Source organism: Morone saxatilis, unplaced genomic scaffold (assembly GCF_004916995.1).
Source record: "Morone saxatilis isolate NCDOM2014 unplaced genomic scaffold, NCSU_SB_2.0 Contig15, whole genome shotgun sequence".
NCBI classification, from domain to species: Eukaryota; Metazoa; Chordata; class Actinopteri; family Moronidae; genus Morone; species Morone saxatilis.
In genome coordinates, this window is record NW_023339707.1 from 21,306,194 (window position 1) to 21,320,237 (window position 14,044).

A 14,044-nucleotide genomic window follows, 5' to 3' on the forward strand; every position below is an offset into this window, starting at 1 on the left:
AAGCTCAACAAACTACTATGTACAGGTTTACATATATATTGATATTACATATATCAAAACAAAATATAACAAAAACTATAACATTTGTAGTCAATAGTGCAATGGTCTGGTCGCAATATGCAAATCATAAAAGCTGTAATGTGTTGATAAAGGTGAAATGTGTTATAAACAGCATTATAATGAAGTACTGTAGAGCTGCAGAGGTGCCCTGGTCTGCAGATCTCCAGATTTTAAGAAAACATGGTACACAACATTTGGTACAGACCCCCTAAAAGTTCACATCATCATGATTTTAATAGTTTAATAGTTGCTTTTTTTACGTGTGATGCAAAAATAATAACTTCCACATAATCGTGAATCATTAAAAATAACCCCAATATGATGTTTTTACCATATAATGCAGCCCTAGTTCATTACATTCATTTTAGGTGCACATTTACAGTGGTGCAGCGATGCCTGGAGAAGTAGGTATACTAGTTTATGCCCCAAGTTTAACACCCAGATAAACACCCTGTGTAAAAAAGACATTTAAGACGTCTCTTACATGTTTAGTTCACCCAAATATTGTAGTAGTTTTTGCACATTGTCACTTAACTTCTGCTGCTTGACTTCAGGGAGTAATGATCATTATGAAATTAAAACTAACCACAGAAGAATTGCAATCAATACTGGCCCACAGGCGGGAAAGACAACTACTTAATTTATACTATATTAAGTTATTCCTTACTCCATCCATGTAGAAGTGGGTTTACTCCACTGCATGTTTGTGCTATTTGAATTTTCTCTTTTTAAACCCTCTTATATCAACACCACGCTGTGAGACTTCACATTCTCCCTAAAAAGCTTAAAAAGCACTTGAGACTTGTAAACAAAGGCATTCAAAGTCTGCAGAATGTTAAAACATAAGTAGGCTGCTGGAATATTTAATTATTCGACATATGCATTGAAGGGATTTAGTCTAACATAACTTTGTGTCACAACTGGTCGTATTCAGAGACCTGAAATTGGATTTAACCCAAAATAATTATAAAAGAGTTTTGCTTGTTACTTTATGACATTATGATCTTATATATTAAATATATGATCAGTTTCTAAAATATGATGCGTTCAGGGTCGACCACTTTACAATTTATGGGCAATATAAAGGTTTTATATTGAGTTTACGTTCAGTGATTTCACACATATTACATATGTTCTAAATTTGACAATTCATTAAAATAAAAAATAAGTTTCAATTATTTTCCACCAGAGTTACAATCATGGCGTCTGACCCTAATATGAGCAGACACGTATTAGTTTGGTTGGTGGTTTGGACTTTATGGACTATGGCCCTTTGTATACATTCATCTACCCAATATTATTTAAAGCAGTTGAAATGTGATCCACCTCTACTGGATACAGCATTGTGATAATAACATCACACATTACACTGTGAAAGAGACCATTCTGCATAACGAAGACTATTTCTTTTGATACTTAAAGTAAAATTTTACTTGAGTAAAGTAATTGCTCCCATTTTGTTATTTAAGTAAAAGGCCTATAATGTTCTTGCAATATTCTTACAGGAGTATGTTTGCAGTAATGTCTGGCTACTCACTCCCATACCGTAGTTTTTTCTGCTTTGCTGTATGAATTAAGTGTCAGTTTGTGTTTTCTTCCAGGAGACAGCCGACGTGAGTGTTGTTCCTCCCATTGATGTGCTCTGGATCAAAGGCAGAGAGGGGGGTGATTACTACTACTCTTTTGGAGGCTGTCACAGGTTTGCGGCGTACCAGAGGTTGAACATGCCGACCATCCCAGCCAAGCTCATCAAGTCGAACACATCACACCTGAGCACTTACTTGGGGGCTTCGACGCCGGATCTGCTGTGACACTGGAGCAGCTTGGAGTGGGTTATTTTAGAGACTTGGATCAGGTGACTTACGCACAAAGAGTTTCGACTCTTCTGTTGCAGCTTGAAACTGCAGAGCAAAGGATTTACCAGCAGGGGGAAATGTAACTCTTCAGTTAAATACATGATATTTTCCATTTAAAAACACTTAAATATCATTTAAAGTGTGTTTTTGTAAGTTATACATTTTTACCAGATCATTTAATAGCTTTTACATTCAAACAACAGTTGTAGTTGCACATTAAAAGTATTTTAAATTATCCTTTCCTGCAGTTATTTTCTTGGATGTTCCTGTTACCCTTTTGGCTTGTTGTAGCAGGAAAATCACAGGAGTCACCAATAATGTCAACGATATCTCAGTTTTAAGTGTCCCAGTAACACAATATGTTGTTGTATTCACGCCATGTCGGCAGAACGGGAAGAACAGGAAAAACCTGTGTTCTGTGAAGTTGCACTATAAAGTATAAATAATATGTATATATTTATTTGGAGCATTTTATATATATATTGGTGGGTTGCCTTTATTGGACAGGATGGCTCAAAAGGACAGGAAAGGGGGGAGAGAGAGGGATGACAGCAAAAAGGCCACAGGTAAGAGTCAACCCAAGACCGCTACAGCAAGGACTCAGCCTTGGTACATTGGTACTGGAGCGGTTTGTTAACAAGCGATATCAGATACTAACAAAGAAAATATAGGCCCCTTTTTAAATGAATACTAATTTTTAAATACACATTCAATATTGAGTGTCAATATTAGATTTTATTTGGATGTAACTGTGGTTTTTGTAGCTGCTGGTTTGTTCAAACTTTGTGCTTTTTAACTAAGTGTGAGATTTTGCTGCTGTTAGAATTTCCCAGTGATTAAATATAAACAGTGCTGAGTCTTGAGACTTGAGGTGTTTTCCAACTTGGCTGTTCACATGACACTGAAATCAGTCTCTACTTACTCTATAGTGCGCTATACTTAAGTGTCTGAGTGTGTACATCATGTAGTGCCCTCAAAAAGTCCACAATGGAACGAAAAGGGAGCATCCGTGGTCCTTTCTGCTACCAATCCCACAGTGTAAGGCATAGCACTGGGAGTAAATGAGTAAACGAGGGATTGACTTCAGACACATCAGTTATTTTATTAATTACACCCCTGCGTGAGATGTCAAAATGTCTTCAATAAAATAAAAGCTTTTTCCTTTTCTATTTTCATGGCACGGATATAATAGGCTGTCCTTGTACTGCACCTTTTGAGCTTTCTTCCTGCTGAGCACTAAGGAAGATTTAAATACAAGTTGTCTCACATTCAAGTTATTTTAAGTCTGAAATTATATCAAAAGGTCCCTGCAGGCAGGTTTTTTGGCACTAGTGTTAATTTTAGAAATCAAATGGCGTGGAGCTGCTTTGTGTGCAGTGACAGAATACGAGAAGAAAATGTGCATTATTTCAACAAGTAGGACTGTGCCAACAAAGTACAGTTTGTTATTTATTTTTTTTAAAACTTTATGAAATCTCATGCACACTCAGCTATGATTGTGAAGAAGAAGACGAGGTAACAGGAAGGAGCCTATACACCAGATGGTTTGTAGGAGTCAGGTGTTATGAGAACATCAAGCTGACAACGTCTTGCGTCAAAATGCAAGATGCTGCTGAGTCTGCCGGTTCTCCCCATCATCAGTCTCTCTGACTCTCTGAAAAGGATCCCTCCTGTAACCTTCCAGATTGCGTTTCGCCAGAGAAAGAGTAGGAATGAGAAGCACAGTGCGGGTCAGTTCAGATTAAAAACCCTACTATACCAAAGCCTTTTCTCTCTCCCTTGAAGTGCCATCAGATAAAATAGATTGATGGCTTTCTTTTCATGCTATGGTCCGTAATGCCATTTAAGAGCGCTCCACTTACAGTAAATAACACAGACAGCAGCCTTTTCCCCTTCCTTTAACATGCAAAACAATGATGATAATGGTTTGTTCTGCAGTGGTGAATAATCTTAAGTAAATGCGTAAGTGTATTACACAACACACTGTTTGTTGTTGGTGCTGACCTTGAGACTGGCCCTGCTTGTTAAATCAAGTCAGTTCCCTTCCCCCTCTGTCTTGGAGGAAGGAACTGTAGGTTTGCAGAATAATATAGGTAAACTATACATCGCAGATCACCGCACAGAGACAAGGCTTTTCCGACATCAACGCCTTCACAATGCAAGCTCAGAGCTGCTTGATGGTCTCCCTCTGTGGCCATCGAGGAAATGAAGGGAGACCTGGGGCAGCTTTTACCGACCGGCCCTAAAGGACTCTAAATTTCTCCCCTGAATCGTCGCGTGTGAGAAGACTTCCTGTGGCTCGCTCACTGTCTGGAAGTAACCGTATCCTCAAAGGGTTTTTGACACGCAACACCGGTATGAAAAAATATATTGCACCTGTTGCTTCGGGGAGCGGTTTCCATGGGTGGTTCTGTACGCTTTATCTTTGAGGATTTAAACAGATCAAGGGGATTTAGGGGGCCAAGAAGAGGAAGTGTTTTGGGCCATTTTCACAAATGGATTGGGGCCACGCTAGTTCTCATGTACTTTTTTTGCTGTATGCTGTTGTTTTGCTCACTTATGACTTAACAAACTAACTTGATGTGACAACTTTATGCTTAGTTCATAAGATTTTTGTGACGTCTTTTTGATTCCAGTATAGTTTCTGTCCTGAAACATCATCGCTAGGAGTCTCTCACATCAGAAAAAAAAAAGAAGTTTGATAATGTTTTAAATAGCATTTGGGATCATGGGAGTTGTTGTCTTAACCATCATTGCTCCCTACACTGTTTACTGTGAGCCGAATTATCCACAGAGGTCTCCTCCTCTCCAAAACAAATGGACCTGCTGATTAAAACCTGTAAAAACACTGAATAAAGCAGATTCACCTTTAAAAATCAGTGTTTCTCCATCAAACAAAGGGCAGCCAAGCTGCTGCTTATGTTAGCACAGCTTGTTTCTCTGACTTAAGATCTAGATGCCCGATGACTAAAATCCTTCATCCTGTTAAATTATATAGTTAAAAATATCTAAAAAGTGTCAAAATGTGGTTTAAAACTGGATAAAAACTCAATTTATTTCAGCTTCTGGCGGACAACCACAACACTGACAACAAGGGGATATGGTGCGACCAATGAAACGCACCGTTACCTGAATAAAATAACAGATTTCTCCGAGTTTGAACATTGTTGGAATTATTTGGGATAATATATAGTGTGTTTAGACATTTGAATGCATAAATGTTACATATTATAGTGTTAAGTTATTCTTTTTTATTCTTGTAATTAGTACCAGCAACTAAGTTTGTGTATGATGTGGACAAGATGTTACAAGTACAAAGCTAAGAGACGTAGCTGACCTTCAATGTAAAAGGTTTGTTAAAAATGATTTTAAAGCACTGATTAAGGATTAGACTGGAGCTTGGAGTTGTGTTGTATGTGCACGTTATCCATCTGACACATTAATAATTTGTGTTAACGAGTTTTATCAGTTCTGTCTTGCATCTAGACTCTAATGAATGGCCTTTAGTGTGTTTCTAATTAGAACGAGTCTGTGCAACACTTAACCGTCAGTCCTGATTTCACTTGAAAACAGAGTGAAAATATCTAATTTATTATCTATTGGTGATGCAGAGAGGATCATTCCTTCCTTTACAAGCACTCGCACGCCGTCTGCAGGGTTTCAGAACACCTCCTGTGTTCACACATTTTTTCTATTTTTGGCATCCCATCAAATTGTATCACCTACAGAGTGTTGCTTGGTCTTATACACGTCTGTGTAATATTGTACCGCACAAACCAAAAAACATTATTTGCTCATCCCGTTTTTACTGTAACCGGGATGAAATAAAGCTGGTACATTAAAACCGACAAATCTGCCAGTTGTTTAAAAAGTCTTCTATTTTTTATGGCAGATTTCACTTCGGATGCGTAATTGTTTTAAAGGTGTTAAACATTGATGGAAAGAGCTTTTATATGAGGTAATCCAGAACCCACAACATATTCTTTCTCTCCTGCAGAGTCTGTCTACATTTAAAATACAGCTTTTTAAAAAAAGATGTCTGGTTAGCCAGCTCAGACATTTGTTCCACTTGGGGAGGCATTACAACCAAATCCTCTTGAAGGAGTTTAGGTTTAGGTGTTTGAGTCGCTGATGACTTCTCACAGCTTCCTATCCGGAATTCCCTCAGACTACTGGTGGCTGCAGGCGTGAAATTTGTGCCAGATTTGCAATGCCGTATCCACCCTCTGACCTCACCACCGTGTGCTCTGTGACGCATTGTGCATGAACCTCCGTCTCTGTGAGGCTTTGTGAAAGTATACATGTGGTATAATAGCAGTAGGTTGTATTTCACACAGGTTTCAAAACTTGTATTGTGGCTCTATTTGCATGGCTATGATAATCAGAGTGAACGACTCCAGAATAAAAGGACTAGTTGACTCATTAAAAGGCATCGTCTGTGGTCAAACATATTATCATGCGCTTCACGTCAGCTTTGTCCTCTAACAGCACTCTGTTGGCTTCAGCTGTAGGTGTAAGCAAAGCCCAAAGTCCCTACTGTGACATCAGTCACTTTGACGATCTCTGTCACCTTACAAACATCTACAGTCCACATGCAACAGAACAGCTGGACTTTCATGCAAGGGGATGAGTGATGCACCTACACAACATACCAGCAATGTTCATCAATAGGGCCCCTTAAGAAAAATAACTACTGTATGTCCCCATGTTCAAACACAGATGTGTGCACATGTGTGGAGAAATATAATATAAGCTGGCCTTGCCTTTAATTGATAGTGACAGCTTAAGAGTGACAGGAAAGTAGGGAGAGAGGATGACAAGGGCCACAGGTTGAAATCGAACAAAATAATGGTGGTCAAAAAGGTCAAAAGTACCTGCAATTGTATGTAAAGGGTTGATTAGAAGAGAGCCGTTATCTGGTGTTCATTTGTTGTTTGGCTGTGAACAATAAAGATGCTATAAAAATGTATAGAAACAGCTGTCTTGTAGTATTGAAGTCGACCTCCTATGAGACGACAATACCAGCAGTGGTCCCAAGACAATTTGATTTTGCAATCCCTGCTAAAGCCTGATAAACCTAGACCATGATGCCACAGTACACATCCCCCTCTACAAATGCTTCACTGAACAAGGATGAGGGAAAGTATGTAATTGGACGTTGTTGTGTTTCCACCATTGATTTATGTTTCTCTGTAGCTTTACCTGAACACAACCTCAGCTCTAACCCCCAGCAGTTTTTCCTGTGCAATGCCAGACCATAACCTACCCTAAGTGCTGCCAGAAACACTGGAAGACAGGGGGATGTGCCAAATCCCTTGAAAAGACCAAAACCAACAGTGAGTTAGTCCTGTCCCCAGTCAGTCCTAGTCTGTTTCTTTTATCCCCAAGCTGAAGATATAAATCTTTTAAACAGGGTCCTGATTTTACCATTTAAATTCTGGCTGCATGTTACTCTAAAAGGAGTAAATAGTGTATTTGTTGGGATTTACAGCCACAGGACTGTGTGTGTGGGATCACGTCCAAATAAACTACATTTGCAGTGTTTGTTGTGATGGAGAAATACTGTATGTTACCCAGTGCAAAGGTGTGGCTTTGCATTGATGTGTTTTTAATAGTTTTTGGACAACAATGGAGCTCCACGGCACGGAGGAATAAACTATGTCCGGCTTTGGCTAGAAGGCTGTACTTTGTAGGATTAATTCATTGTTGGTTTTCAGATTTTAATGGAGTTGTTTGACAAAAAAGAAAAGTATAGAATATCACCAGATTTGAATGTAACGAGCATTAACCAGCTCTCTTGGCTCATACATTAGACATGTATGCAAATATGTCAGCAGTAGATGAAACCTGGATAATGGGGCAAAGCTGGAGAGTTGCCAATGCTCTCTTCGAGCATTTCCGGTGTCAGTGACTCAACAAAGACGACACCCATAAGTCAGTGAAACAGTGGTGGATTAGGAGCAGAGCGACTGCTGCCCAACAGCATTAAAGGTTATATATGAAATACCCTTGCCACTGGGTGTCACTAGAGCACAGGATCTCAGACCAAACATAGGACAGTAATAAAATTAAACTCACCAAAACCATCTTTGTTAGTCTTTCCAACAATCACCAAAGCTGATTTAGTTAAAATAAACCCTTATTACCCAGATTTAGTTGTGAAAATATCAGTGAAAAGGGCGACTGTGGCTGCAACATAAGCTAATGTTAATCCGTCGAGACAAGACAAGTGCTTGTTTTTGCCACTGACAGTCTCAGATTGTTATTCTGTATGTCTGACAACATTAAGGAAAGGATCTGTACAGAGATAGACCTTTAGTTTAGCGAGAAACAGACTCAATAAAAACATCACAACTTCATTCAAAGTGGACAGAAACAAAATAAAACTCCCCAGAACAGTCTTTGTTAGTCTTTCCACTGTTCCAATAATCACAATCTTTGGTTTGGTTGAAATAAATCCTTAATTTAACGGCATAGTTTAAAAAAAGAGCAGTTTCAGTCGCTCTACTCAGCTGCATGCAGAGCAGACCAGCTATGTAAACAAACCACAGAGAGGCTGTGATAGCAACACAGGCAGAGGGAGTTATTCTCTGCTCAGGACTCCAGTATATCTTTACATAGCTGTTTGCTGCTATGTTCATATTTTAAATGTCATATAAATATAACCTTTAAATACTCTCATTGACTGTGCACACAAGTTTTAATGTGCTAATGAAACTAGATAATATTGTGAAATACAGTTATATTGGTAGCTATTTTTTGTCTTTAGTTAATTACAGGCTCACACTGACAATAGGCTAACATGCTGATGTTTAGGAGGTTAATGTTTACTATTTTCACCATATGAGTTGAAAATGAGAACATTTTCTAATTAGCACTAAACACCAACTACAGTTGAGGTTAATGGGAATATTTTTCTTATAAATGTAGTTGTAGTAGTTGTAATATCAGAAGTAATATTGGACAAATTAAAGTTGAGATATGATGATGGTGATGAGATCGCTGAAGTTATTATAACTCATCCAGTAGTTGTTGAGACATTTCACTCAAAATTCACTCAAGTCAGAACATCAACAAAGTCATAAGGGGTTCATCCTCTGGAAACTATGAATGTCTGCTAACTGACTCATAAAATAACTGACTTTGACCTGCTGGTGGCGCTACAGAAAAGGTCCAAGGATTGCCAAAGTTATAAGGATTCATCCTATGGGGAACAGGAATATGCGAACCAAATTTCATGGCAATTTGTCCAAATAATGTCGAGACATTTAACTAAAAGCTAAAAGTGTCAACCTCTGTGGCACTAGAGGAAAAGTCAGGAGATCCACTGAAGTTATAAGGATTTATCCTTATAACAGCAATATCTGTACAATTTCATGGCAATCCATCTTGTAAAGTGATGAACTGACAGACTGACGTTGACATGCAGAGAAAGGCAAAAACATACAGCAGCACAGACACAGAAAACCTTCCTGTCTGAGCTCGGTGGCTCAGAGAGAGCTGCCGTTCTCAGAGATCTCTGAAGCACAACAATGCGGCACTCAGTGGGTGGCAAACCCAACATGCTGTCGGCTCATCAGTATGGATAAATGGATCTACTTCATCCGGACGAGCAAAAGGGGTGTTTTACAGTTCTATGAAATAAGAGAGTTGTTCTGAGAGAAGCTTCAACTTCTGTCTTTAGTCCAAAGTCAACACACGCACACGCACACACACACACACAGCACACACACCACAACACACACACACACATTTGTACTGCAAAATAAATCCACAGTGAGTCGTCACGGGTCCTGGTATATGTAAGTAACCATACAGCAGCAGAGAGTGTCTGAGACTGGTGGGGTGTTGTTGACTGTTATCAAATATCACAACATATTACAATCAGTTTATGTGTCTTTCATAGCTCATAATTTTAAAAATTAATTTCTATGAAGTTAACTCTCCAGGGAAACTACCTTATTTTTCCTAATTTAAATATTCACACAGCTCTTTTGCTGCTGCAGAAACCTGTGTTTGGTTGCTGTCCTCTATAAGACCTCAGCGCTCATTCAGCAGACAGTTTTAGGTGTCTGATGTCTGACTGTTGATGCAGCTGAGGCACATTGAAGTGGTTGAATGTGCTGCTGGCTGTGAAGACTTGTGTCTGTTGATGTGGCTAGGAGGGACTAAATCATCCATTTGCCACTGCTTTGTTTTTCTGAACTCGGGGCAGCAAGCAAATAAATCCTTGCCATTCCAGGATCATCTGCTCAGTGTTTATTTACTCACACTTAACTTTCTTCTGCTGCCTGACTTTGTGCTCCTCAGTATGGCCCAATGGCAGCTTAATATGATGACATAATTATGTACTAGTCCAAGCCTGTTTGTTCCAGTAGTGATACTAAAGGAGCAAACATTAAGTCTGGCCTCCTCAAAAAGATATTCAAATGAAAGAACTTCTTACATTTGACTTGATAATTTCCATTGGAAATTTGAGAATTGGCCGGACAAACAGCATTTACATACACATCCATTGCGCGAGTTCTCCAAACACCTGCACAATTTTATTTAGACGTTGAGCAAGCTGAAGTTTAGTGAGATTCATTTTGGTCTTGACTGTATCGGTGTGGTTTACCAGGCCAACAAAAACAAGCCTCAGTGGGCGGCAGCACCATAAACATGTCAGACTAACACAAGATAGTAAACTGTAAAATAACTCAAAAGCAAACTGTAGTCCCTGAATGCCTTTAATAGACTCTATAACGTATACATTTGAATTTTGGAAGTTTATAGTCGTGCCCCTGGGCCTGAAACACTCATTTTATATGAGAGAAGTGTTGAATCCATCCTGTCAATACAGGCAGTAGAAACTAAGAACATAAACTAAGTACTGGAAGTACACTTTTGCAGCTTTATATTACATTTCTTTGGCAATTATTATTATTGTCTTTTTACTCCATTACTATATCAGCAGCTACAATTACAAGTTACTTTGATGTTTACAATTTTACATGCAGAAGATTAGATTAGTTTATTAAAATTATGTATTTTATGTAAAGTAATTAAAAACTATCTGGACCTTCACCAGCTTACAGTACATGAGTAATAATAATATAATATTCAGTAATAATCCACTCAATGGGGGTTTTCTGCATAATGAATACTTTTACTTTTTATATATTTTGCTGCTAACACAAATACTTTTACTTAATTAATATTGCATGCAGGACTTTTCCTTGTAATGGAGTATTTTCACTGTTTCTATCCTTATTAAGTAAAGGATCTGATTATTTCTTCCACCACTGATTACAGGTATAACCTTTTCTTTCAATACTAAAGTAAACTAAAGAGTATTTTTCTTTCTAAAAAAAAAAAAATGAAACTGTTTTCAGTCGCAGTGTGTCTCTGTGTTCCAGTAATAAAAGGATCACTTTCACTTATTATTGTGAATTTGTTTATAACAATGTGTCATATTTATGATGAGTTATAATTTGTGTATACAGAGTCTTGAGAGATTACTCAGCTCAGCTCTCACTCAGCTCCTCCCATCCAGCTATAAGAGCCCAGCTGACCAGGTAGTCAGGGTCCATCCTTAAAGCAGGCCAGTACAAACTGAAAGTCTGTCAGCTTTATTAAAACCTTTTTACATTAGTGGTTGTGTGCAGCCTTTGTGCCATATTGAGATGTAGTGTTAGTCCTTGAGCAGTTTTTTTTTTGGTCTGCTCTAATAGGGGATTTGGAGCTGGAACTTTTTAATGATGACTTTCGCCATGCTGCGGCCTGTGGCGACACACTTGATCTACTCTGACTTCACTATCACGTCCGAGGACGAGGAAAACCGCAGCGAAAGCGACGGCAGCTCGGAGCAAAGTTACTGTGGCTCCAACGAAAAACGAAGGAGGATTTCGCGCAATCTGGAAGGAGACACCGGGGTGGTGAAACAGAGGAGCGCAGCTAACGCCAGGGAGAGAGGCAGGACCCAGAGTGTCAACACCGCATTCACAGCTCTCCGGACTCTCATACCCACCGAGCCAGTGGATAGAAAGCTCTCCAAAATCGAAACTCTTCGACTGGCATCCAGCTACATTTCCCATCTGGCCAACGTGCTTCTTCTCGGGGACGGCGGCGCAGAGGAACAGCCGTGCCTCGGCGCGGTTCATGCGCAAGGAGAGAGCGGGGCGCAGCAGCCGAGGACCATCTGCACCTTCTGTTTGAGCAACCAGAGAAAAGGGGTAAATACTGTGTTACTGTTTATCCAAAAGTCAGCACCGCTTAAAATCCAGCGCAGCTTAAATACAACTGCTAAATATTTCAGAGTGGCAGGATACAGACACGATTTTTGTTTTGTCTTCATGATGCTTTTTTGAGAAAGTTTGTTCTGATGCAGCATCTGTTTATCTTTCATTCGTGACCATGTTTGTGTAACTGCATTATTTATGAGTGTGTGCGCGCTTTTACGCACGGCACATGTCTTCGCGCTCGTTATAAATTCGTCACACATTCAGACAGACACAGGTGTTTTTTATTAACATTTTTTTAATGACTGTTAGAACGCAAAACATAATGTGAGATATAACATAATGAGTGGCTTCCTCTTTTGCATTTTGAAAATAAATGTGAGAATCAAACGGAGAGAAACTTGAGAAACAGTTGCTGATTTGTAGAAAGTAAACATCATGTCTATATTTATAGAAATACAATGCATCTGGTGCAGTTAAATTAAATATTGTTGAATCTTTATATGACTGAGGCATTTCCACTCCTTTCCCCCCCCAGATAAAAGATGGCAAAGACTGTTTAAAAATGAGAGGGCTGGGTCCACTGCGAATGAGACGCTGACAGAGGACCAGTGAATCATTAGCAACCTGAAAATCCTCAAAGACTTTCTCAGGGAAGAGTCAGAGCTGGTGTTACACAGCACACACAAACACACAAACACACATGTACACATGCTGGATCAAATGTTGGAACCAAAGAAGAGACTATTTATACTTGACTGAGAAATTTAAACATAAGACTTTCAGAGATGCAGTGCATTTGTTTGAAACTTATTTCTTTTATTTCGTTTTTGTCCTTTTTTTTCCACAAATCTTTTTAAATAAAATATATTTTATCAAAATAAAAGAGATTATTTTCCTGATTTTCATTAAAATGTGGTTTGTCTTGTGATAAACAAGAAACACAACTGTGCCATGAAAAAAAAGAAGCTGTCAAACAAAATTAAGTGCAAAGTCATAATATACCTCAGATCGTGGTAATGTCTGGGACATTGATTATATGGACAAAATTAAAAATAGAAAATGTTTATTTCTGGGACTAACAATCTTTTGAGACTCTTTGTTTTCGAGCTGGTCTGACATTTTTAGAAAAAAGGATGTTTTTGTTACATGACAAGAAGCTCAACTGCAGTTTGGAAAATGGTCTCAACTTAAATTTCTAATAATAAATTTTCTTTGTTTGACACCTAACTGCTCACTTAAGCTACTGTGTTTAGCTCCATTTGCAAAAATCGTTTTTTCCTAACAACCGACTTAGTGTTATAAAACGTTTTTTTTATGTCTTTATGGGAAGATGTCTCTGTCTCAAACACACACACACACACACACACTTCCATTGTTTCCAGTCATGTTGCCAAGACGTTGTTTATGAAGCCTGCAGAGCCAAAGCAAAGGTTCAGGGTTTCTGGTGTCAGTGACTGGTGTATTTTTTTTCCAACTCTCACGATTAGTGTTTTTTGAAGTCTGTTATCGATTAGTCACGGCAAATAGTAGCCCACACTCTGCTCGGAACCCCAACACAGCTGTTGGTATGTCAGAGGAATAAATCACTGCTGTGGGTCCAGTGGACAGGGAGAGATGGGGTGAGAGGTCGGAGGTCACGGTGGAGCACTGAAATGAAACCTTGCTGAAGTGTAATCATGCCGAATGCTGCGAATGTAACGAAGGCCTTGATCCACTGTAAAACCGGATGAGTTCATTTAACTCCAAAAATTGTTGAAACTGATTGCATCAAATATTTTAAGTAAAACTAACTCAAAGTTAAAGAAACATTCTTGATTTTGTAGCTTTAGTGATTTTAAGTTACACTAACTTATTTTTGTAATTTTTATTTGTGCTGTGAAAACAAAACACTTAGTAAAAAGTTGC

At 38.7% G+C, this 14,044-nt stretch overlaps 2 protein-coding genes across 3 annotated transcripts in view; both read left to right on the forward strand.

Annotated features, from left to right (window-relative positions):
- The window catches only part of srxn1 (sulfiredoxin 1 homolog (S. cerevisiae)), a 4,925-nt gene extending 430 nt beyond the window's left edge, over window positions 1-4,495 (forward strand). The window contains exon 2 of one of the 2 annotated variants that reach the window (XM_035655990.1): window positions 1,665-4,495. In XM_035655990.1, coding sequence (XP_035511883.1) covers window positions 1,665-1,871 — 207 coding nt within the window. In that variant the 3' untranslated portion in view covers window positions 1,872-4,495. Of the gene's footprint in view, window positions 1-1,661 lie in introns of both variants that reach the window. The other variant, XM_035655989.1, reaches the window with a different exon arrangement.
- A 6,984-nt stretch (window positions 4,496-11,479) lies between these two features.
- tcf15 (transcription factor 15) lies at window positions 11,480-13,016 on the forward strand. Its single transcript, XM_035656849.1, has 2 exons — window positions 11,480-12,130; window positions 12,675-13,016. Exons 1-2 carry the CDS (start codon window positions 11,654-11,656, stop codon window positions 12,735-12,737), a joined length of 540 nt encoding a protein of 179 aa, XP_035512742.1. The 5' UTR covers window positions 11,480-11,653; the 3' UTR covers window positions 12,738-13,016.
- The last annotated feature ends 1,028 nt before the right edge of the window (window positions 13,017-14,044 follow it).